Source organism: Chaetura pelagica, unplaced genomic scaffold, assembly GCF_000747805.2.
Source record: "Chaetura pelagica isolate M959 unplaced genomic scaffold, ChaPel_1.0 scaffold120, whole genome shotgun sequence".
NCBI classification, from domain to species: Eukaryota; Metazoa; Chordata; class Aves; order Apodiformes; family Apodidae; genus Chaetura; species Chaetura pelagica.
The window spans coordinates 214,525-240,421 of record NW_009951952.1 but is presented as its reverse complement, the minus strand read 5'-3'; the positions used below and the strand labels follow the sequence as shown (position 1 = coordinate 240,421).

At 40.7% G+C, this 25,897-nt stretch overlaps 1 protein-coding gene across 1 annotated transcript; it reads left to right on the top strand.

The window, feature by feature from the left end:
- The first annotated feature begins 909 nt into the window (after positions 1-909).
- KEL (Kell blood group, metallo-endopeptidase) lies at positions 910-25,308 on the top strand. The gene is made up of 18 exons (XM_009998308.1): positions 910-927; positions 8,967-9,108; positions 9,888-10,091; positions 10,711-10,835; positions 11,764-11,910; positions 12,977-13,039; positions 13,970-14,158; positions 14,568-14,713; positions 15,966-16,089; positions 16,594-16,704; positions 17,794-17,892; positions 18,362-18,439; positions 18,825-18,928; positions 20,308-20,418; positions 22,459-22,526; positions 22,766-22,923; positions 23,778-23,870; positions 25,132-25,308. The coding sequence occupies exons 1-18, from the start codon at positions 910-912 to the stop codon at positions 25,306-25,308; spliced, it is 2,157 nt and encodes a 718-aa protein (XP_009996610.1).
- The last annotated feature ends 589 nt before the right edge of the window (positions 25,309-25,897 follow it).

Here is a 25,897-nt window from a genome sequence, read left to right as displayed (position 1 = left end):
ACTTGTCTCCACCATCCATCTCAGCTCCCAGCTGCCACTTGAGAAGGTTCTCAGCTTCCAACATCCACTACTCATTTTTTTATATCTTGGGGAAGTGATCCTGGTTCCCAGTCCCCAAAGCAGAGAAACTTGCCTCCCAAATCCTTCAATATGCATCCTTAAGAAAGCAAAGACACACAGGCTGGCATTTACCTGAGAAGCAACAAGCAATTTAAAGTAGAATCAAGAGTGAATTATTTATTTTATGAGTCTCAATGCAAAAGAATGAGAATTGGATTTGTGTTACCCTGTGAATGGACTTTTGGATGAAGATAAGAGAGAGCAAAGAGGAAGTTAGCGTGTTGTCCTTTCTTTTGCAGGAGGAGGAGCACTAGTTCCATAATACATGTTATCTTTCAAAAGGCCTCCAGGCCCCAGAGCAGCAGGTTGAAACAGGCTAGTAGCAGTGAGAATATCAGAGAAGCACAGGCTTGTTGGGTGGGCAGGACAGCAAGGCTATTGGAGAGAAAAGAAGCAAATAGTTGAGAAGAGGCATGGGGAGATAGAGAATCATACTTCTGTGCAAAAATACTTCAGTGCAGCTCCAAGAGACAGAAAGACACGTTAGTCCTAGGAAGTGTCAGAAGGGAACAAAAAATGCAGTTTTATGAGCAGTAAAGGTGTTAGAAAGAGAAGGTGGGTGGAGAGTTGCAGAAATGTATCAATTTCCCTCCCTCCCAGTTTCTTTAGGGGCGTTTTTCTCAGAGCTTTTCCTCTCTTTTCCCCTCCCCACAGCAAACAGCCAAGCTGGGAAGAAGAGATTGTCTCTGAACTTAGGAGGGTGGCTTGGCACAGCAGACTGATAGCAAGCAAGTAAACAGAGCTGACAACTGTGGTAACCACAGGAGCAAAGCCTGCTCAGTGACAAGAATGACAGCTCTTCCAGAGGTAAGGAAGTGGGTCTGTCTTGCAGTCTGCTGAGGTACCTTTGTTGCACCCCTCTGTTTTTTGTTTTGTTTTGGTTTGGTTTGGGTTTTTTTGGTTTTTTTGTTGTTTTTTTTTCCCCTGACACAGCTGCTGCTTATTGCCTTAGGGGACTGGATCAGTGGAGATTTTGACAGTTTGTATCCAGAAGAGGGTTCTCCAGGTCTCAGAGTTAATTACGTGGGATGGGTGATGATTTAGTTCTTCCCCATCCTGTTAGTCATCCTAATGGCCATTTTGAGGCTGTATTCAGATCTGTTTAAGCACTGACCAACAAGTAGTAACAATAACAACAACAGTAATAATCTCATTATTTGTATCTTTTATTGTATCCCCATTTTTTCAACAAATTATTTTAAGAAAGGACTTACATGGAAACATGCAAATTTTTTCTCCACAGGCAATTGTGGGTAAACATGGCATAGTTTTCTGAATGTGAGAATGACACAGTAAACCTAATTGCTCCCAGTGTAGTGTGGTGTTCTTTCCCTTTTTTGGAAATAACTAATAAAATGTTAATTTCTTATATGCAGACAAATTGCATTGACTGAACTGTTAGCTCAGGATTGCTCAAATGCACAAAACATTCAAGAACAATAGTGATAAGTAAAATTTTCTATGTAAATAAATATTATTAAAAATAGAAATGTGTATCATTTATTATCTTGAGAGCTGTTGAGTGTTGCAAGAGCTGTGGCTGGTAATGCAGATAGCCACTATATTTGCCTTGTCTGAATTTTTCTGGCTGAAGAATTTAAATAAATGTTTTATTTGTATATTCATTCTTATATTTCTGTGTGATAAATATCAGACAATAAAATAATTTTAAATACTTGTTGGCCATGGTTAAACTTCAGATTTTTAGTAGTCTACAATATAATTCAGCAAACTTTCTGTAGAGTGTCTCAGGTTAGCAGGCCCTGTATTTTGAACACTGGCTAAAATATTATTTCTCAAATGGCATTTAATGTGCTCAATTTATGTACCTAAGTGTTTTGCTGACAAATGATAAATGTAAGAATATGTTGAAATTTATGTGAATATGGGGGCATTAGTCTGAAAATGTCATCCACATGACTGATGTGATAAACACAATTTGGGTAACAGCCAAATTCAGTAATTCATTAATGGTCTACTGGCTAATAATAATACCCCTAAATTTTCTAGTAAATAGTTATGAAAAATAAAACACATTTTCCCTACCTTTGATCTCTTTAGTTTATTTTATTTAATTTTCCTAAAAGTTAGATGCTTCTATATCTGGAACAGCCCTGAACACTGGAAAAATGCAAGGTGAGGAAGTATTAGGCAAAGGAACTTCAACCTCCATGCAGAATTCAGGAATAGCTCGCAAACGGAAGGAGGTTATAAAGGAAAATAAAATTCCTTGGCTGATTTAGTTGCATTGAATAATTCTTGCTTTAGTGCTAACTAAAGTTTCTGCTAACCTAGGTCATGCTTGCATTTGAATTGGATTATTTATATAGTATATAAATTCAGAATTATTAATTTTATAATTGAGGACAATTAGAAGCAAACTTTTACATTCAGTGTAAATGAGAACTGACAGTTTACAGTCAGTGAAAATTAGAAGTCAGACATTTGATCTCAGCTACAGCAAAGCCATTTAAATTTGAGCACCTGCACATTCTGAAAAGCATGAAAGAACTGAAACTAATGCAATATGCATGACTCTTCAATCTCATACAAATACTAATGATTTTTCTTACTCCTAAGTGGGGCCCATATGAAAAAGCTCTTTAGAGATAAAACGCTCTTTATCCTTTTCCTGAGGCTTGCTCAAACTATTAACCTGTCTTTATATGAAGCATGCTAGATGAGGCAACCAAGACTCAAAACATACCACAATACAGTGATTTGGCTTCCTGCAAGCTAGGTAGTGTTTCTTCATCCAGTGCCCTGGAAGTTGTTCTATTCCACCTCCAGTTCCATCTAGTTAAACACACAGTTCCTTGGCCAAGGTTCACTGAATTTGGAAGGGCTCTGTATATCAGTGCCTGTGTTCTGAGAACCACTTAGTCCATTTGTGGCAGAAAAGTGAAGTTTATATTAGATAAAGAATCTGACAGGGATATTGCCAAGGTTAGTAACTTTATAGGATTACTGAAAGAGCAGGTGTTTTTCTAGATTTCTTTAAGCTGTTGTCATGAAAAAGATATACAAGACAACTAAGTAAAACTGGCCTCCTCTTTTTTTCTCTCTTTGTGTAGGTCCACAAGTTCTCTCAGATCCAGCCCCAATAACAGAGGCAAGATTAGAAAGATATTTTTTATGAAAGGTGAAGTGTTTGAAGAACACTTTTTATTGTTATGACTCACATAATACAGACCTTAATTGAATTTCTGAGGAGAAGTACACAACCAATTTCCATTCCTCCAACTTTTCTTTTGGATTATGCTATTCTTTTGAAGTATGTGATTCTCAGCAAGAAATTTCTCTAGTTATTGGAGCCTTCGGGGGAAAGTCTAGTTGTCTTACAAATTTTTAAAAATATATAATTAGATGCATTTTCTATTTCAAAAGGAACATAATGTATAGGCCTGATACAAACCTACTGTTAACATCAAGTTTGGCAGAAATTGCAGTTACAGACTTGAAATAGCAGTTTCTTGTTAGTATCTCCATAGCCATGTCTGTTTAGTACTCTTTTTTTTTGAGAGAAACAGATGTCCTCTGATAATGTGAAGAACTGTAAAATTATAAATTTTTCATAGAATCATAGGATGGTTTGGGTTGGAGGGGATCTTAAAGATCATCTAGTTCCAACTCTCTGCTGTGGGCAGGGACACCTCCCACCAGACCAGGTTGCTTAGATCTCTATCCAACCTGCCCTTGAATACTTCTAGGGATGTTGCTTCCCCAGCTTCACTGGGCAACCTATTCCAGTCTCACCACCCTCACACTACAGAATTTCTTCCTAAAGTCTAACCTAATCTTAAGCTCTTTCAGCTTTAAACTGTTACCCCTCATTCTATCATTACATGTCCTTGTAGAAAGTCCCTCTGCAGCTTCTGGTACTGGAAGGCTGCACTAAAGTCTCTCTCCCTAAGGAGCCTTCTCTTCTGCAGGCTGAACAACCCCAACTCTCTCTGCCTGTCTTCAGAGGACAGGTGCTCCAGCCCTCTGATCATCTTTCTGGCCCTCGTCTGGACTCTCTCCACGTCCTTCTTATGTTGGGAACTCCAGAACTAGACGCAGTACTCCAGGTGGGGTTTCATGAGAGCCAAGTAGAGGGGGAGAATCACTTCCCTTGACCAGCTGATCATGTTTATTTTGATGCAGCCCAGAGTGTGGTTGGCTTTCTGTCTGCGAACCCACATTGCTCACGCATGTTGGGTTTTTCATCAACCAACACCCCCAAGTCCTTCTCCTCAGGGTTGCTCTCCATGCATTCTCCACCCAGCCTGTATTTGTGCTTGGGATTGCCCCAACTCAGGTGCAGGACCTTGCACTTGGCCTTGTTGAACCTCATAGAGTTTGCACGAGCCCACTACTCAAACCTGTCAAGTGCCCTCTGGATGCCATCCCTTTCCTCCAAGCATGTTGACCTCACCACACAGTTTGGTGTCATCAGCAAACTTGCTGAAGGTTCAGTCAATCCCACTGTCCATGTCCCTGACAAAGGTGTTACACAGCAGTGGTCCCAGGACTGATCCCCAAGAAATGCCACTTGTCACAGGCTCCAGTTGGACATTGAGCTGTTGACCGCAACCCTTGGAGTGCAGCCATCCAGCCAATTTCTTAGCCATGGAATGATCCATCTGTCAAGTCCATGTCTCTCCAATTTAGAAACAAGGATGTTATGTAGGACAATGTCAAATGCTTTGCACAAGTACAGGTAAATGATGTTATTTACTCTACTCTTACTGACCAGCACTGTAACCCCATTATGGAAGGCCACCAAATATTTCAGGCACAATTTGCCCTTAGTGAAGCTATGTTGCCTGTTACCTATCACCTCCTTAAATCCCATGCGCCTTAATATTATTTTCTGGAGGATCTGTAATGACCTTGACAGTCACAGAGGTAAGACTGATTGGCCTGTTGTTCCCCAAGTCTTCCTTTTTTTCAAAATAGGGATTATGTTTCCTCTTTTCCAGACAGTGGGACTTCACCAGATTGCCACAGCTTCTTAGATATGAGGGATAGTGGCTTAGCAGCTTCATGTGCCAGTTCCATCAGGACCTGCTGATGTATCTCATCACTTCCCATGGACTTATGTAGCTTCAGGTTCCTTGTATAGTCTCAAACCTGATCCACCCTACTGTGGGTGTTCTTCATTCTTCCAGTCCCTGTCTTTGCCTTCTGTGACTTGGGTGGTGTGGCTTGAGCACTTGTGGCTCGAGTACATCAGCATTCTCCATATCCCAGTTTATAGGTCTTCTGTTTCCTTCTGAAGAGGGCCCACATTTTCCGTTTATCACCGACATACCTATAGAAGCTTTTCTCGTTGCACTTGATGTCCCTGGCCAGATTTCACAGAATCATAGAATCACACTCTCATTTATTCCTAATGATAAAACCTAAATCCATGCTCTTCCATTTTAAACCCTTACCCCTTACTTTCCTGACCTGATCCCTGGTTGCTTGGACAGTTCCCATGTATTTTTCCCAGCCTACCCCGTCCTTGCTTCCACCCTCTGTAGTTTTCCTTTTTGTGTCTGAATTTCTCCAGGAGCTCCTTTTTTATCATCCAGGCTTCCTGGCACTTTTGCCTGACTTCCTCTTTGTTGTGATGCACTGGTCCTGAGCTTGGAGGAGGTGATCCTTGAATATTGACCAGCTTTCTTGGGCTCCTCTCCCCTCCAGGGTTTTGTCCCATGGTACCCTACCAAGCAGATCCCTGAAGAGGTCAAAGTCTTCTCTCCTGAAGTCCAGGGTAGTGAGCTTGCTGTGCACCCTCCTTGTTGCCCTAAGGCTCCTGAATTACGCCATTTTATGGTTGCTGCAGCCAAGGCTGCCCTTGAGCTTCATACTCCCCACCAGCCCTTCTTTGTTGGTGAGAACAAGATCCAGCATAACACCCTTCCTCATTGTCTCCTTTATCATTTGGAGAAGGAATTTATCATCCACACATTCTAGGGACCTCCTGGATTGCTTATGCTGTGCTGCATTACCCCTCCAAAAGATACCAGACTTGTGAACATGAGGCTACTCCTATCTATCTAAAAAGGGCCTCTTACACTTGGTCTTCCTGGTCCAGTAGCCTGTAGCAAACCCCCACTACAATGTCCCCTGTCCCTGTTCTTTCTTTAATCCTGACTTACAAGCTCTCAGTTGGCTCCTTATCCATTCCCAGGTGGAGGTCCATGCTCTCCAGCTGGTCACTGACATAAAGGGTGACCTCCCATCCATGTCTTCCCTGCCTATATCCTTCCATTCCAACACTCCAGTCATAGGACTCCACGCACCATGTATCTGTGATGCCAATAATATCATAGCCTTGCAGACATGCACGTTCCTCTTGACTCCTCTTCTTTATTCCTCATGCTCCACGGGGCACAAAAAGTACGATTAGGTCAGATTATCAATGTGAAAAACAAGAAATGTACTGCAACAGAAAAGTCAGGAGCATTGTGAATGTCAGTCATTCACTCTCTCCTAAGTGTTGAGAGATGAGGGCTTGCATGTTGAAGAATATTTTTATTTCTTCCCTTTTCAGCCAAGCAATTTTTTTTAACTCCCTTCCCTGTCTTACTGTTAGGTCATGACAGTGATTTTCTACCTGAGGAGTAAAAGCTAAAGTGCTTTACTACAGTGACATGCAAAGGGAATTTGCATTTCCTTCTTTGTATTTTCTACATTTTATTTTGCCAGTATGATCATGTTCTGTAATCAGCAGCTTTTAATGCCAGGATTAACTTGTATGTACTTGCTCTCCACTTAGTTATCCTGTATCCTGCCTAAAGAATTCTGGAGAACAGGATTCTAAAGGGAGAAATGCAGTTAGGTATTTAACCCTTGTTAGCAGTTTCCATGAGTCAAGTAGGCTGACATATGCTTTTGAGAGGCTTCTGTTAATGATTTTATAAAATACACATCTGAAAGATATAAAATTATGAGGTCTATTTTTCTATTTCTGTGGGGTTTTTTTGGTCATGCTTTTGTGCAGGAATTGTACATAGTATATTAGAACAGATGATTACACAGAATCAAAGAATCAGAGAATTATTGAGGCTGGAAGAGACCTCTGAGACCATCAAGTCCAGCCTATGACCTAACAGCACCACATCAGCCAGACCATGGCACCCTGCTGGCTCATGTTCAGCTGCTGTCAACCAGCACCCCCAGGTCCCTCTCTACCAAGCCACTCTCCAGCCACTCCTCCCCCAGCCTGTGATGCTGCCTGGGACTGTTGTGGCCAAAGTGCAGGACCCAACACTTGGTCTTGTTGAACCTCATACCATTGGCCTCAGCCCGTTGATCCATCCCATCCAGGTCCCTCTGCAGTGTCTTCCTACCCTCCAGCAGATAAACAGTCTCCCCTAGCTTGGTGTCATCCACAAATTTAATAAGGGTAGACTTGATCCCCTCATTCAGGTTGTCAATAAAGATGCTGAATAGGACTGGGCCTGGCACTGATCCCCGGGGGACACCGCTGGTCACCAGACACCAACTGGATGCAGCTCCATCCACCATCACTCTCATCCAGCCAGTTTTTAACCCAGAAAAGGGTGCACCTTCCAAGCCATGGGCTGCCAGCTTGTCCAGGAGGATGCAGTGGGAGACTGTGTCAAAGGCCTTGCTGAAGTCAAGGCAGACCACATCCACAGCTTCCCCTCATCCACTAGGCAGGTCACCCAGTCATAGATTGGTTAGGCAAGACCTTCCTTTCCTAAGGCTGGACCTGATCCCCTGGTTGTCTTCTACATGCTCCTCAGTGGCCCTCAGGATGATCTGTTCCTTAACCTTGCCAGGCACCGAGGTCAGGCTGACAGGCCTATAGTTCTCTGGATTGTTCTTCTGGCTCTTTCATTTTCTTCACCTTTCCTCAGATGAAAATGTGTATGCTGTGATGTATTTAATTCTTGTAGGATTTTGCTTTGTTTCTTCTTGTGATTTTTGTAAAGATCTGTGTTTTTCTGGTTTTGTAGCAAAGAAGGCAGATACTGAATGTGGTGACAAATGCAGTTTAGCTGTTGTGTGTAAGGAAGCAACAAGGGCAGACAGGGGAAGAAAAGCTAGAACCTGAGAGTCATGATAGGCAAACAAAAAGTAATGAGTTTGCCAGCAAGGTGTGCACCCCCAGAGTATGAGGGGTGTAAGGCTGATTTGGTGAGAGCAGCTATGGCCAACCAAGAGTATAGATTGCCAGGAAGGTCCATTGTGATGAGGCAGGTCCAAGGGCAAACCTGCAGAAGCAAGCCTGTAGGTTTAAGGTCAGGATCCAGATTAGTGGGGTACATGGCCAGCCAGAGGCCTGGCTATTGCTGCAGCGTAGCTTAGATGGAGGTTAAGCATCAGAGCTGCAAAAAAGCAGTTGCAAAGTGAAGACTGTTTCTAGCTCTTTCTCAAGGAGCTCTAAGGCCTGTCAAGGTTTCTTTTAGTAGAGAACCAGCCTAGAGCACAGGAAGCTTAACTTGACGCTGTGGGGACAGTATGGTCCAGGCCCTGACACTGTCACGTCAGACTCTTAAGTAACACTTCCATCAGCTTTCACACCTATGAGATTCACTTGTTGCTTCTCTATTCCTCTTCCTTCCATTATCTTCTGATTTTTTTCCCTTCTACCTCCTTTTTCTCACTGTGTATTCTTACTAAGTTATTCCACTTCTCATTTTTTCAGTTCTTTGCCTTTTTAATATTATCAGCATCAATTCCCATGTCTGTTCTCTTCTCCAGTCTTATGTACATCAAAGTAGGTAGAAGCAGTGGACACACAAAGTAGCATAGTCATCTAGCTTCCTTTGCAGTCAATGGAGAAACAGGTAACTGTTTGTGTTTGGTTTTTTTTTCTGTTCATCTCATTTTTCTCTCTTCAGACCTGTGACCAGGAGCTGAGAACAGGTGCAAAGAAAAAACGATGTCTTCAGGGGAAAAGCCTACTTCTGTGTATACTGCTTCTCAGTACTCTCCTTGGATTTACACTACTTATCACCTACATCATGATGACTTGTAGTCTAGGTATAATACGGTATATAATTTTCCTTGCTTCTTTATCCACCCTATTTGTAAGATCCCTTTCTCTCCTATCTGCCTCCATTGTGTATTATGCTTAGTATCTGTGTTAAGAGTCAGACTTTCAGAATCTCAAAGAATCATAACAGCAGTAGTAAAAAAGGTACACAGTTCTGCCTCTTCCTTGGGTCATAGTGGGGAGAGATCCCCACACCTGTCCTCCTGCTCTGACTGCTATTTAATATGCTTGTCCCCAGTTTTGAGGAAGAGCATCATTATATCGTCTTGCATCTCATCATTGTGTCATGCTCTGACTGTAGTCACCTCCAAGAAACTGGACTGAATCTGAGATTTGGAGCTCCTCTTCCACCTTTCCATCTCTGACTCACTAAGTCTAGTCCTACTTTTCTAACACAGACCAGTGCAGTCATACTGTAGATAAAAGACATAGTCTTTCTAATGGGGTAGCTGTGAGCATAAACTAAAAATATTTATTTGCCTTTCAAATTTACTGAACAACTGTCTGCAAAATGATAAATGTAAATGATTATGCTTATGAAACACATACTGAATGCACTCAGTACTGAAGTTACATTTATACTGGTGGATACAGACATTCTCTGCCCCAAAATCAACATTATTGACTCTTAACCTGACATTTTGTTTAGCTTAGTTTAGTTTACTTTGGTTTAGTTTTGTTTTGTTTTGTTTTGTTTAGTTTTGTTTGGAGTTGTTCTCACTGTCCACTGTTGCTGCTCAATTCTCTCCTATTACTTCCCACCCAGGATCCTGTGATGCTGAGCCGAGTCTTACACTGCTGGCCAGACTCCTGAATTCTAGGAATGAAACTGTAGACCCCTGTGTGGATTTCTACAAGTATGCCTGTGGCAGCTGGGAAGGCAAACAGTCAAGCAGAACTACAGAAGAATCACTAAATGTATTTGATGTGCTGTTGGAAGAAAACCAGCTCATCCTGAAAAGACTTTTAGGTAGGGACATATGATTGATGTGTTAACTTCAGCAACTTCCTTAGTCAGAGCTGAGGATATCAAGGCCTGAGAGCACAATCATTCCTAATAGGGACTGAGCCCAGTCTCTTCCTTCTCCAATTGCAGGTACAGATTTATTCTTTAGCATATCATATTACAATAGCTGCATTTTAAACATTTCAGTTCCCCTTGCCAAGTATAACAGATCAAAGTCACACTTTAAAATTCTGACAGAAACCCAGAATTTTTTTTCTGTTGCCTTGTAGAAGTAGATCCTTTTTGGTATGCTTGTCTGAATATGCACTCTGGTCATGTGTCCTGACTTCATGAGGGACTGAAGCCTAAATGTGCACCACCTTCCCCTTGTGCTGCTGTTTCCCTGCAAAGAAACTCACCTATTTGGCCTCAGGAATAGTCATGGCACTAGAAGATCTCCTGCTTTGAACGGTTTTAGGAAGTATGAATGTATTTACTAAATTGTTATGAATCAAAATGCAGTCAAATATTTTCTTACAACTTTTGTCTGGTTTAATACTGCCCCCACTTTTTTTTTTTTTTAACTACTTTTGCAGTTTTAAATTTTTTTGGGTTTTGTTAGTTTGTTGTTTTTTTTCCTCAGAGAGCCCACAGTTTGGGTTAAGAGGCTCAGCTAAGGAGAAAGCAATCCGGTTCTATCGCTCCTGCATGGATACCCAACAGATAGAATCCCAAGGAACTCAACCATTGAAGGACCTCCTAAATCAGGTGAATGTTTGTGCTGTTTCCTCTCCCTCCAGAAGATAATTCCTGCAGGTGAAAGGAAAGTGTGAAGTTAGGGTCATGATGGAGTTTTGCTAGCATCTGGCACTCAGATAAGCATGGTTCACAGCACAACTTCTAAGTGTAAATCTTCTAGCTTTAAATGTTGTTTCAAGATTTTATTTTCTGACATTAGGTAGTTGAATCTTTCCTCATGGCTTTACATATTATATTAAGACTGTCTAACAACCAAAAATGCAAAGGGGGAACACTTTAATCTCAGTTCAATAGGATATCAGGGAACATCTTGCAAGATGGGTGAATTTTTTATGTCTAATATCAGATCTACTACTACTGGCAATCTACTACTTCTGGCTTCAAGGGGGCTCTTTTAAAGAGGAAAATGCTTCTCTGTCCATTGTGGGAGACTCTTCTCAGTGCCAGGGAGAGTTGTATTTCTTCCTGCCAGCAAAGAGCATTTATGCCATGCCTTCAAGGACGATACAGACCCTTCCACCAGAAGGAACAGTAACTGTAGACCCACCCATGAACCTGCTTGCCAGGGAGGTGGGACCTGTAATCCCCAATCCCTGGTTGTCCTTCTGAACAGCTTTAGAAAAATGACACCTCTTTCCTCTCTCCTCCTCCTGCTGTCTTCCTGGACACCTTGTTCTCTTGATAATTACAATCCCTTTCTCTGTGTAGTGTTGCAGTTCATCCCTTTGCTTACATGAAAGTGACAGGTCATTTTAAAGCCATCAGGGTATATAAAAATCTTCAAGAGTTTCCCCTGTTGCTATTTGTTTTGTTGCTTCTTAGTTGTCATAATGACCAAGTTCATAGGAATGAAAAAAAGATTTTGTTAATATGAATAAAATGTGTGTTTTTCTCTTCTGTCATGATCTGCTGTCATGCTGTCTCTCTCCCTCTCTAGGTTGGTGGGTGGAATATCACAGGTGAGGAGAAAGCAAAAAATTTTAATGAAACTCTTCAGACTCTCATGGGCAGATACAGCACCTTTCCCTTTTTCAGAGTTCAGGTGGGACCTGGTCCTTTTGACCATGAGACCAACATTATTCAGGTGAGTATACTAAAGAAAGAAAATTATCCTGAAGCACTAGGAATAAAGAGTCAGTTACACAGCTCATGAAACCCAGGCTTGCCCAAGTTAAGCCTGTGTTCTTCTCTGAAGAGAATTTTCCTAAATTTCAGCAAACTTCTTGATTTTATTTCACAAAAAGCACTTATTTCTGGAAAATGAGCAGATGAAAAAGAATAAATTGCTTACTTTCTCTCATCTCTTCTGCTTGACAGTGTAGATTATACTTCATGGTGGAAGGGTGTGATTCTTCCTATATTCATGGGTATGGCTAGTACAATAATGGACTTTAAGTCTAAGTGTCTGATGCATGTAGTGTACAATGAATTTTGCACTTCTGTGCTGTGCTTGAGATCAGGTAAGCAGATAAGCATTCATTCACTCCTTCACCCCATGGGATGGGGAGAAAAATTCAGTGGTAGAAGTGTGAATATTCATGGATTGAGAAAAATAAAGTAGAAAGACAGAAAAGGAGGGAGAAAGCAGTTCCTAAGCAATGGTAGCCCTGGCCAACCTCCTTCACTCTCACTTTTATTGTTAAATAGGTTGTCATATGGTGTGGAATATCCTTTTAGTGAGTTGGGGCCAACTGTCCCAGCTGTTTCCCTTCCCAGCTTCCCATGCACCCCCAGGCTTCTTGCTGGTGGGACAATGTCAGGAGTAGCCTTGAATCTGTGTAAGCACTGCTCAGCAATAATTAAAACATCCCTGTGTTATCAACACAGTTTTCAATACAAATGCAAAATATAGCCCCATACTAGCTATTACAAATAAATTTATCTCTATCCCAGCCAAAATAATGTAGAAGTATTTAACATGGTTTCCATTTCAGTATCACTGACTGCAGATTTGTAATCAGTTTGTAAATAAGCTGCAGGATATGATGGATCCACAACAATCACTTAGCACACATTTTTCCGAAGTAAAAGCAGTTTATTAACATTTCAAATTTTGTGATACAGAAATTAACAAAGCCTGTTGAGCCTATCGTTATATTTCCAGTGTTTCTGGAAATAGCAAGATATTTTTCCTTTACTCCTTTTTGCAGATTGACCATCCTGAGTTTGAGATGCCACCTGAGAGTAAATTCAAAGAGAAAAATTATCTTGAGGTAACATATCAGAGGCTGATGAAAGGTAAAAATAGCTATTTGGTGTAGGGATCTCCTTGATTCAGAGTGATCTGTTTCCATGGGTTACAGTAAGTGACCTCTGAACATATGTCTAGAAAGAATTATTACAAATCTCTCTACTTTTCCAAAAAGACAGTTTGCAAAATGTCAGATGCCAGATTTAAAACATCTAGTATAGAAACAGAATGTTATAGTTTTAATTTGTATTTGCTGAGTAATATGAACCCAGGCTTCTTTATAGGTTTCACCCTGAATGAATGTTTAAATTATATATTAAAAAACCTCTTCTCCAAAGCAAGGGTTTACAACTTAAAATCCATGTTTTGGGGAAGGGTAGATAACATTTTAAAAGTGATCTTTAAATGTTTTAAATAAAGGTGAGGAAACAAGCTCTTTGACCTTGGGAGTTACTGCTAAAAGTTATTTTTCTGAACTTTATAAAAACTAATAGATTTCAGTTTCTGAGTCTGACTTTTTTTAGAGTAGTCCTCAAAAAATAAGGTCTGTCTAGCCATCACAAGAATTCCTTCGATACGTCATGAAAATTGAAGCAAGAAACTGGTATTTTCTCTCCATCAAAAATGCTATCTACTTATGTCACTACATCTCTCTCCTTTGACTCCAGAGATGGCAGATCTATGACTGATTCTGGTATCTAAAATAATTGTAAGCTGGGACAAAAAAGTAATTTTGGGAATTCAGTATTCTTCACTGAGAGAACAGCTGTACTTGGCAAACTGTATTCCACATGAAGGGTGTTGCAGTGAAGAAGGCAGTTTTAAGGACAAGGCTGCAGTGGTTTTGAAAGACTGAAGCTTATATGATCAAGATGGATGGTTGGATGGATGAACAGATGTTACTATTTTTCAGTTATGTTTCTCCCACTGGTCATATGCTCCTGTATTGCAGGTTCTCCGTGTGTATCTCTCATATTTGAAGAAACTGGAGGGCCTACTTGGAGGCCCACAGGATGGTTCTCCTGACTCCTTTTCCCTTACTTTGTCTTTCATCTCTAACCTCCAGCGAGTTGTCACCCCACTGCAAGAAAGACAGCAGAGGGGGATGCTGTTCTTTCGTACTACCATTAGGGAGCTACAGGTATCTATCCATCTATGCCTTAGAATTTGAGCAACGTAATTACATGTGACATTCTCTTTCTGAAGATCCAGATTGAAAGAGATATGAGTCACACTGCTTAGATACCATTTTCTTGCAACTTACACTTGGAGTCTGTTGAGCTGTAAACAACCCATTAACTTACAGTGTTTTATTGGCAGCAGTTGGAATTTTTTCAGGCCTACAACTCTCTCCCCTCCCCAGTGCTGATTCAAGTTTTAAAAAGTCAGTTCTCCTTTTCTACTATAATCTATAGCCATATCATTAAAACAGCTTAATGTGTTGAAATTATGTCCTAACAGTATTTGAGAGACTATCCCAGTTTGCCTACGATTTCTTGCCAGTCAGTCCAGTTTCATAGTTCAGCATGCAAACTTTGTTTTACTTCTAGGAAAAGGCACCTGCTATTGACTGGCTGTCATGTCTCCAGGCTGTCTTCTATCCTATGCCAATGAACCTCTCTCAGCCAATTGCAGTGCATGACATGGATTACTTAAGAGGCATGTCACAGCTTATCCAGCAATGGCAAAAGGAAAGGTAGGAGTCAATATCTATGTTTGTAGTTGTCAATAACTCAATAAATACTAACTTTAGGTACCATAAATTAAAGAGGTCTGTGTTCAGAGGCTGCTGAATCCAGCAGCCTAACAATTGCAAGGCTGCTATGTTTTTATATCCACAGGTTTAGCATATACTCCCAGTAAGCTTGCACATGCATGCACCATCTGTGTACAGACCTATAAATATGTGTGTGTCACACATATCAGCAGAGATGGAACACAGTTCCTTTACTGGCACCTACCCATCCTAAGCACTCACACAAACACGAACAGCTCAGGCAGCTGGATCCTATTCCTTCTCTCCAGCTGATTGGGATTAGTCTATACTAGTGAAACCTTTATATATACATACAAAGTAGCTGATCTTATATAGTCAGTATATCCAGAAGATGGGCCCAGATCCCCTACTGTCCACAGGTGCTGGCAACCTGGATAAGACCAAGAGTCTTCCAACTCTACTTAAATTGTTGGTACTCAGGTCTCTCCCTGTTAAAAACACACATACATAAGCAGATCTGCCTAGCAGCAAGTCCAAACCGTTAGTCTCTCCAGTACACAATTCTGAGATCCTTGGTCTTTCTGGCAGCTAGCTTGAACCAAAGACCCTCCATTACTCAGACTCCTTGTCTCTCCAGTATTCAGTCTCATCTTCACACACAGACAGTAGAATGTGATATATGAACAGCATTTAATAAGATACAACAGATTCTGGTGACCATGTCAATCAGACAGGTATCTTGGCAAGCTACAAGTTTATGCTCAACAATTCCCTCTTGCCACCTTTCCTCTCCATTTTCCCTTGCATGGTCCCACCAATACACCATGATCCTTTCCTTTCCCTGCCTTTGCTTCTTCTTATAAACAACCCATAATAAGTGTCACAGAACCCCACAGACCCCTCAAAATATTCTATAATAATTTCATCCAGTGCTAAGAATGCTTTTTCTCCTACTTCCCATAAAGAATCGTGTGCTCTAGCAGGCAATTACCCCTTGAGTCTTAACAGTGTTCTGGGAAGAGACTGAATGTCTTGTGTCAAATCATGGCTGACTCTGACTCTTTGGATCATCCTCCTTTGATAGCCCCAGATATAGCCCGTTCAGAATACTTTGTTGTCATTCTTCAGGTTTCTAGGATTCCTCTACCTCAAATTATTCCTCTGACACTTGCCATACCTCTGTGTTTATAGTGACCAGTCTTCAGTCTTTTAAAATGTCATTTTCCTACAGGGTCCTTCACATTTATATGATTGTTTGTCTGATTGGGAATCTCTCCCCAGCCCTTGACAGTCGATTCCAAGATGCACGCCTGGAGCTATCTAAGATTCTTCATGGAGAAATGGGATCTAGAATGGTGAGTTAGTCTTCAGCCATCTTCTTCAGCCTCCCCAGCATCTGAACACCCTAGGACATGCTCTCTTGATGCCTGGATGCTCTCTTGATGCCTTGTCTAGATGGAGTTTCTTAGATCTGGGGAGGAAAACCACTCTCACTAGGCCATTAAATGTTTCCTTTTTCTCAAATAAATATGGGAGTAGATATGACACACCTTTAGAGATCTAGGTGCACTGTATCATGGGGTAGGGAGCAACAGGTAGATGGTCACTTTCTGTGTATTTGTCTCAGCTAGAACATAGATCTTTATCTTGCGTGAAAGTAAGTGAAGAAAAAAAAATACTCAGTGTTTTACTTCATTAACATTTTCTGAGGTAACTTAAATGGGGCTACATATCATTCAGTGATGTAATTTTTAGATAGCAGGGTATACACTACTGACTGCACACTAACATATCTTTTTACCGTCTTCCTATCTCTTTGTCCTCACTCTCATGTGTCTCTGTTTCTTTCTCTGTTACAGTTCCCAGCAGAGCGCTGGAAGAAGTGCTTGACTGATACTAGCTCTTTCTTTGAGCCAGTTCTAGGGCAGATGTTTGTGCAAGAAATTTTCCCTCAGCAGACCAAGAAACGTGTAGGTATTCATTCTCTCAACACCCAAGAAGAGCTCAGCTTCTTCTAATTTTTTAATTTTTTTAATTTTTTTTTTTTACTTGCCAAATTAAGTCCACTTCAAAGCAGCAAAATCGTGTGTAGGTTACATATTCCTGTACTTATGCACTTCCCCTCCTTTTTGGGGAAAGATGTCAGAACAGGGCACTGCTGTCACTGCTAGAATAATTAATGAAAAAATAGCAGCTATTATCTTTATCTCAACCGTTAGCAAAATCACATGTGCAGCACCAATACCTAAGACAACCCTACAAATGCATGCAAACCCTGTGTTCATCCTGGAATGAGAGTTAGTGTTAAAAATACTCATCACCAATCTGACATATTTAAATAACATTTTTCAATTGCCAAGCTATTAAACCAACATATGACCAGCTGTGTAGAAATAAATCAGTGCCATCAGATAATAAATCAGATTCTGAGTGGATCCACAGTAAAATAACACCTGCCTGCAGTGTGGAAAAGATTTAATTTTTTTGTTCCTTTGATGATGAGAGTTCCTTTTTCTTTTGAAGGAAATTCATGTACATGCCAGGTTGAGAAAGAATTTGTAGTGTATAAAGTGACAAGAGTAAATTACCCCAATAGAAGTTATGGAAGAATCTAAGACTGTGTGTAGTAAAGCACGAAGCTGAACAAAACATAATTTTGTGAAGAGACTTGGATTGCCATAACTTCAGAAAGAGAGACACCAGCATGAAATACTTGTGGATACTGAATTTTCATGTAAATGAAGATGTGTGGCAATCATTTGGTCCATTCCTATCCTAACAGGGATTGAATGAAATAGAATTGTTCCCTTTTTAGTTACCATGAGGGACAAGTTGAAAAGGTGTGTGGGAGAGAATGGTGAGACCTGTGAAGAACCACTGGATGCCAAATACCTTAAGCCCAAATAATTGTAGAAACTGAAATCTCCTCTGTCATCACAAGAAGAGGAATTTTCTTCTAATTACTTGTAGTTTAATTGCTGGAACATAGAAAGATGGTAGCTAAGCCTGAAAAATGTTTTTTCTGCAGTTCTGACTGTACCTTCTGCTCTCCATGGCAGGCTGATCAGATGTTCTCTGAGATCCGAGATGCCCTTTATGGCCAACTTAATCAGTTGGAGTGGATGGATGAACAGACCCGCCAAGGGGCTAAAGTCTTGGTGAGTGCAGGAGGCAGTAGTTACTGAGGCCTTCCTTTTGCTGAAACCTTTCAAGAAGGAGTGGAAGGGGCCTGCACCATCACGTATTCATAACTTCTCTACAGCCACACAATATTCAATAGACCTATTATACACACTGAAAATGGTAGGTGGCCATCAATATGATAGCAAATAAGGGTCATAATGAATATATGACCAGACATTGATATGCAGGCACAGAAAGGCTCAGTGTTTGTCCATGGATACTCTGAGTAAATTGTATTGATATACAATTCAGTTTTATACACCTAGAGAGATTAAAAATCTATGAAGAAGATGCCTTGTTGAAACAGAGTAGCTGACATTTTGAAGGGCTGATGCACATAGTATATTTAGGTTGTTTAGAAATAGAATTTAAATAAGACTTGTAGAATGTAAACCCTCGTATTGGTCATGTTTCTTTCTGATTGTTTCTTTGTTATTATTTTAGGTTTCCAAATTACAAGTGGAGATCGGCTATCCAGTTCACATACTCCAGACTGCCAAAGTGAATCTGGAATATCAGAATGTGAGCTAATGTAAACAATCCCGACTCATTATTAGCAGTTTACGTGTACCAACTGCTATTTTGCCTGCTGCTAAAAGAGGCTGTGACCTCTAGAGCAGAGCACATTTCCTACTGCTAATTTTCTAGGAACATACAGACCCAGAGAACCTTTATCTGTTGCTCCTACATTGTTGCCTGTGCTGTCTCCTATTTAAAGTGGCTGACCTGATAGACACTGATTGTGACCTGCTTGTACATTCTGTTTGGCTTGCAGATAACATTCCTCTCATATCTTAAACTTAAGGTCTTTAGAACTGGGAAAGGAAAAAAACCACAAACATTCCATTGGTTTGCCTTTTGATGAACCCTGGAACTGCCCTGTCATATTACCTCTCTTTTCCCTCAGTTGGAGATAAATGAAGACACTTTTTTCCTCAATGTGGTGGCTTGCTTGAATGTACTGAGGGAAAATTCCTACTTGAAACTCCTTCAGCATCACACACAGGATAAGTAAGTGTCAGGTACTGATCTGAAAAATATAACAGAATCACACACTCATGTACTAACTGAAGTTGGAAGGGATCTGTGGAGACCACCTAGTGCAACTCTCCTGCTCAAAGCAGGATCAGCTAGAGCAAGTTGGAGGGAGTGTTGATCTGCCTAAGGGTAGGAAGGCTCTACAACAGGATCTGGACAGGTTGGATTGATGGGTTGAGGTCAATTGTATGAGGTTAAAGAAGGCCAAACACCACGTCCTGCACTTGGGTCACAACAATCCCCATGCAACACTATATATAGGCTTGGGGAAGAGTGACTGGAAGACTACCCAGAGAAAAGGACCTGGGGGTGCCGATCAATAGCTGGCTGAATGTGAGCCAGCAGTGTGCCCAGGTGACCAAGAAGGCCAGCAACATCCTGGCCTGCATCAGAAATAGTGTGGCCAGCAGGAGCAGGGAAGTGAGTGTGCCCCTGTGCTTGGCACTGGTGGGGCTGCCTCTCAAAGACTGTGTGCTGAAGCATGTTCAGAGAAGGGCAATGAAGCTGGCGGAGTGTCTAAAGCACAAGCAGCTGAGGGAATTGGAATTTTTCAGTTTGAAGATGAGGAAGCTGAGAGGAGACCTTATTGCTCTCCACAACTACCTGAAAGGGTAGAGATGGACACAATACTTCTGGATGTGGTTTCACCAGTCCCAAATAGAGGGGCTTAAACACCTTTCTGCTGGTAACAGTTTTTCTAATGCAAGACAAGATGCTGTTGTCCTTCTTTGCTGCAAGGCTGCAATTGCTGCATCCTGATTTAAAAAGCCTTGAATCTGGCAGCCTATTTTGCATTCAGCATAAGCTCATGCTACCAAAAAAAACCCACCACTGTGAAGAGAGCTCCATACACCTGAAAAAAAAAACCTTTTTTGCCCATGAACCCTTTAGTAAAGGAGACAGCTGACTCTCTCAGAGTTAGCAGCAAAGCAAACAGCAAGGCACTGTGATGACATGAATGTTAGCAGAGTCACCTCAAAGGCAGGACATAGGATCCTTCAGAAGGCAGGCAGCATTGACAGGCTTGGGACCTGACTCTGCCTGAAGAATATTCTGTGCAGGACTTTACAGGAGGTTACTAATTGTGACTCACTTGACAGGGAAGTTGTGAGGGTCAATCCCTTCATGTATATGAAAGGTAAGCTACTAGCTCTGACAATCTGTAAACCCATGAAGGTTTATTTCAAACACCTTTAACTAAGGCTATTCACTAATGTGTGTTTCACCATTTGCTGCCGTTGTATGAACAGTTAGGTACTGAGTAGACCATTTCTGCTCTGTATTTCAGTGGAGAAAACGAGCAAGACATAAGGAATCAATACATTCTCTCCTTTCTCTTTTTCTGTTTCTAGCTGGCGTGTCTCCCCCTGGTCTGTGCATTCATACTACTCAATAAGGCATCACGTGGTGGTCTTTCCAGCTGGAATGTTCCGCAGCCCTTTTTTCCATATGAACTTTCCCAGGTATGGAGGGGTTGCAAAGGTGGAATCTCCCTTGGCTGCACCATGTTTCTGGGAAGAATCTAAATGGGTCTCTTCAACATCTTTTTCTTACTTCATTCTGCAGAGACACAGTAAAGGGAGCGAGAAAGCTTTCCCTAAAGCCAGATGCATACTGCCTTATGAGTTCTGAAAGAGTGTGATCATTGACTCTGCAAAATCAGAATCTAGGAGAAACTAAGCTAAGCCAAGTATATTACTCTAGAGCAAAGAGGCAAAGAAGACATTTCACCTTTGCCTCACATTTTCTAGATTCCAAGAATTCCTGAAATCTGACCCAGAAAAAATGGACCCTCACAGAGCAACTTCTTGTGAGAAGTCTTTTTCAAATGGATCAAACACAGTTCTCTTCCTTTTTTTAAAATAACACTTCTCAAATAAGCACTTTTAAAGCTGAGTCTTCCCCTCCAATGATGTCTCTTCTGTAGACCATACTGTTATACTTTGGTTCTTTAATCATATGGAACAGATCTGTTAAGTAATGTTTTTATGCCATTAAATACACTTAAAAGATTTGACTGTCAAAATATTACTTTACGTCATTTTTTACTTAATAATGTGTAGATATTTTTCCTAATGACTGGAAGATAAGCTCATGCTGTGGCAATAATGAAATGTATCTCAGTTAAAAGTGTTTATTTTCTTCATGGTGTCCTAGCACTAGTTGCATGATATCTTCTACTGCTTGCAATATTTGATGAATTCATTATAATATGAAGGACACCTTGAAAAGAAGAAGAGATAAAAAATTTTTCCAGGGGTAGGGTTAGTCACCATAGTCTTCCTATCTGAAAAAGTGTCTACAGCTTCTTATTCCTCTTTTATTCAGTGTTGGTAAAATACATTTTTCTTATTGTTATCCCAGACGAGTAGTCTGATAAGTCAAACTCAATCACCTTTTGGTGGGTTAGCACAATACCATTTTCTCAGATGATGTTCCAAAGTTTAAACTTGGACAAAAGCCAATTCAGATGATTGAGGATAATTTTTAAAATAAGTCAGAAAAGCAGTACAATTGTTATAGAATCATAGAACAGTTTGGGTTGAAAGGGACCTCTAAAGACATCTAGGCCAACCTCTTGCCATGGGCTGGGATGTCTTTCAGTAGATCAGATTGCTCAAAGCCCCATCCTACTTGATCTTGAACATTTCCAAATAGGAGGCATCCATAATTTCTCTGGGCAACAATCAGAAATTACCAGCTACAGAGCTTTTGAAAGAGCAGTTCTGAGAGAAGTTGAGTTTTCTATTCCTGTCACTTCCTACCAAGTTCCAGTGGTGTAATAATGTTCTAACACAATAATTTCATGCTTCAGCAGCGTTAATCAGTGCATGTAAAGAAAGAACGAGCCCACCATTTAATATTGTGGAAATGCACTTTGAGTGTACTCTTACTTGTGTACTATTTGTACATTCATTGCATGGAATCATAGAAATTCTGACTGGAAAGAACTACTGGAGTTGTCTGGTAGAACCTCTTGGTTATACAGGGAGATAACCAATACTAGAGCAGAGTAATTGTAGTCAAACCATCACAATTTTAATTTGCCTTGCCAGGTTTGTGTGTAATTTTTTTCTGGACAACTGTTCCAAGATTGCTTTTGTATAATTACCATTGCACTAAATGTTTGTGCAGCAGTTTAGCCAGTAGTGGGTAAATGAGGGTAAATCAGTAGGTAAATCTCAACAACAGCACCTGTCATTAGAGTTAATAGAGACCAAATCTCAATCACAGTCTCTTCATGAATATGATGGCTTATTAGGTATTAATATTTAATACAAGCCCATAGCAAAATTTTAAGCATCAGTAATTTACATTTGTATTTTCATTTTTACAGCATGTACCATGTGAGAAACAATAAAAAAGAAAGTCTGTATGCTTTCAGAGTAGAATGCTCCTATTCAGCCCACAGTTGCACTCAGCGGATATAATGAATGCTCACCTGCCCTCTTTTTCTTTTCAAATCACTCTTTTAATGTTGTTTGGTTTGTTTGTTTTTTCAGTGCTGTGAACTTTGGAGCTATTGGGGTCTTCATGGCGCATGAACTTCTTCATATGTTCTATGGTTATGGTGGGTACCGACCGTGGTGTCTTTTTTAACTCATCTAGGTCCTCCGCAGTACTTTCCCTCAGAGGATCTTAAATCCTGGTTCCTATATTGCTGTATACATATATTATTAAGAAAATGAAGTTAAGGGAAAACCCATTCCAGGCCATACTGACTACTAAGATGATTCAGTGATTAGTGTGAGAAATACAGGTGAATGCCAGAAATGTATTTACTTTCTAGGGTATTTTTTTTCCCCACAGTGCTGCCTGGGGGCTGTCCTACATGCAACAGGAGTGCACTACAGAAATCTGTAGACTGCTTGGTTGAACAGTATGAAAGCTATGGCTTCAATGTCAATGGCACTTTTACACTGTTGGAGAATACAGCCGACACTGGAGGACTCACCATTGCTTACCAGGTACTGTGTTCTACTTACTTCTCTAATCTCATAGTCTCACCATAAGACTCAACCTCCATGTTGAAAGGTTGCTCTGCTGCAGCCCTCTCCTACATGCTGCTCCAGTTCCAGATTTCTTGCACATCTGTGTCAGTGCAGTTGTCTGCTATTCCAGACATAGGATCCTCATAAAGCTTTGCTCATAACCTCACTACTTCCATGTGAGAACACTTCTTCCCTTCACCAGTTCCGGGGTGGACCTTTCTTTATTTCCCCATTTATGTCATGCATACAAAAAGCATGTTATTATTTATTTGTTTATGTTATACCTGGGGAACTAAGCTGAGACATGAAGCAGGATTCTGTGTAGTGGTAAAATTACTCCATATTAATGTTTTCAGCAATACTTTAGTCTAGAAAGAATTTTTTATTTCCTCATGCAGTAGTTCAACAGTTTAATTAATTACTGAGTGCAGGGTGCTCTGAGATATCTAGGTCTCAGATTGTATTTGCTATGTTTTTGCACAAAGAATGTTGGAAGGGTTTGAATATTTTTATTCAATTATGTGTGACTTTCTTTGAAAATAATTTTTATAATTTCGTAGTGCAGTCACCACATCTTCTCTTATTATGACTGTGTGTGGGTGGTAGTGTTTGAAATGGGAAGCAAAGGAGTTATGTTGTGATTCTCCCATCTTAAGAGTTAGCAAGGGCATGGCCAGCAGCAGGAAGCCTCAGAGTGAGGAGAGAGAGATACAGACTTGCTAATTTATTAAGTACATATTATATTGATATATTTCATGGACAGAAGACATGGTTTTGGGACATCTGAAGGGGGATTTATTATTCTTATTATTAATTTCTTCTCTCCATAGGCCTATAAGAATTGGCTGAAAAAACACAAAGAAGAGAATTTACCTGAGATTGGACTTTCACATGACCAGCTTTTCTACCTCAGTTTTGCTCATGTAATGGATTCTAGGCTAGTTGTGTGTGTCTCTCACTCTCCATTGTCTTCCACATTATTAGAGTTTATCTTTTTCAATGTTGAATCACTTTTCCCCCTCTTCACAGAACTGGGCATGACCAATTTTTTAGGGAGACCCAGATTCTAATTTAGAAAGCTAAAATTAACATATAAGGACCCTAATCTGTTACGGATCTCAAAGCAAACAAAAGACCTCTCTGAAAATGTGGCTTTTACAAAGCTCTGAAATATACCAAAATTAAGCTGTAGCAGACAAGTAGTGTTAGGGAAAGCATGCTTCATTGCCAGGACTTCTGAGTAATTCTTTGCTGTTGTGAGCAACCTCACACACCGAAAGTGGCATTTTACTCGAAAGGGAGCATATCTGCCTCTCTGTCGTGGTGAATAACTAGATGTCATGTCATTCTGAGTGACTGATAATGAAAAAAAGTTTAGAATGTTATTTAAAGATAAAGAGCTAGAAGTACATGCACACATAGTTTAAAATTTCTGTGGGAATCTGGTTTAAGGATTTGTGTAAATCTGTGCCATAGTTGTGTACTTGAGCTCCTCGTGACAGAGAATGGATTTCTATGCTCAGAGAAGTCACATCCTTATAAGTCACTGTAATTGTGCAAAGGGAAAATTTTTGTGCATGTATTGACATTAGGTCAGAGCAGTGTGTAGAAAAGTAGTTCTGAAATCAGATTATTTGGTTTTAGTGCCAAGATTTGCATTTCAGAGGCTATCTGGCTGCTACTGCTTCCTTTGTCAATGAATAAAGACTAATCACAAGATTGAAGACTTGAACTGCCAGTTTAACACCACTGAAGTAACCTGACCTTTCCCCCAGTCTCTGGAGTAGTAATGGGATGTTGTGTTAAGTGCTCTTCTTTCTTGATGAGCACCCATTGCTTTTGAAGAAGCTGAATCTAGACACAGAGGCTACATCTATACCATTAAATTAGATGGAGTCCAAGGTTGCATGAGCTTAAACTCCAAGGTAGTCTAAATTCCCTATGTTCTGGACTATGCAGTATAGAAAAAAGAGTAGATGGCTTGCCAGGTAAGGAAATTGGAACAGAGATGTTTAGGGAAAAACAGTCAGAAATAGTGCTGGTGAAGGTAAAGATCTGAACATTGTTGGCACCCTTGTGTATGTCCTAGTTTACTCCAGTAGCCTCAGTCACATGTAGAGCCTTAACTCTTGTTCACCTGAGAGCTTTCAGTCAAACCGACTTTTCTATTTTGCTTCCCTTCAGGCAATGTGTGGATACCAAGATCCTGAGAAACTACAGTCTTCCCTGAACAGCGATCCACACAGTCCCTTGCCACTTCGTGTGTGGGGGCCTGTCAGCAATAGTCAGGACTTTGCCAAGCACTTCCACTGTTCCAGTGGATCCCCAATGAATCCAGACAAGAAGTGCCACATCTGGTAATCTACATTGAGAGATATGACCCCAGAGAGAGGAAAGTCTGACCCATGAAAGTATGACCATCTTCTGAGGGCCCCTAGGGTGCTCTTATTCACTCCTCTGCCATCCTTTTCTTATCCTTTCCTCAGAAGTTGATGGTAGCAAAGTTCTTAAACTGAGCTCATAAGGGTCTTCTTCTACTGTTCTACTGTTTTCAGCAGTCTGTCCCAGATGTGGCAACTCTGGAGTTTACATGTCCCAGGGTAGCAAGTCTCTATTAGGCAACAATTTCTGAGGAGCTGTCAATAGGACTGCTACATTGGAAGTCCTTCTGTTCAGTGGATTTCCCTTCTACTCCAACAGACTTGCAGTCATGTTGAAGGGTCAGGGCAATAAGCTGGAACTCTAATACTTGTTCATGTGAGATTGGCTCTTCGGCAAATCCTATAGGTTACTACCTGTAAATTACCACATGTAATTTACAAGAGCAAAGAATCCTCTTCTTCTGCCAAGAAATGGAAAGATGCAGTAGGAAAGACTCAGTGGCTCCAGCTTCTAGGCTGAAAGATAAGTCACTTAATAGTAGAGGTTACTGAAGGCCTTCCCTGTTTTG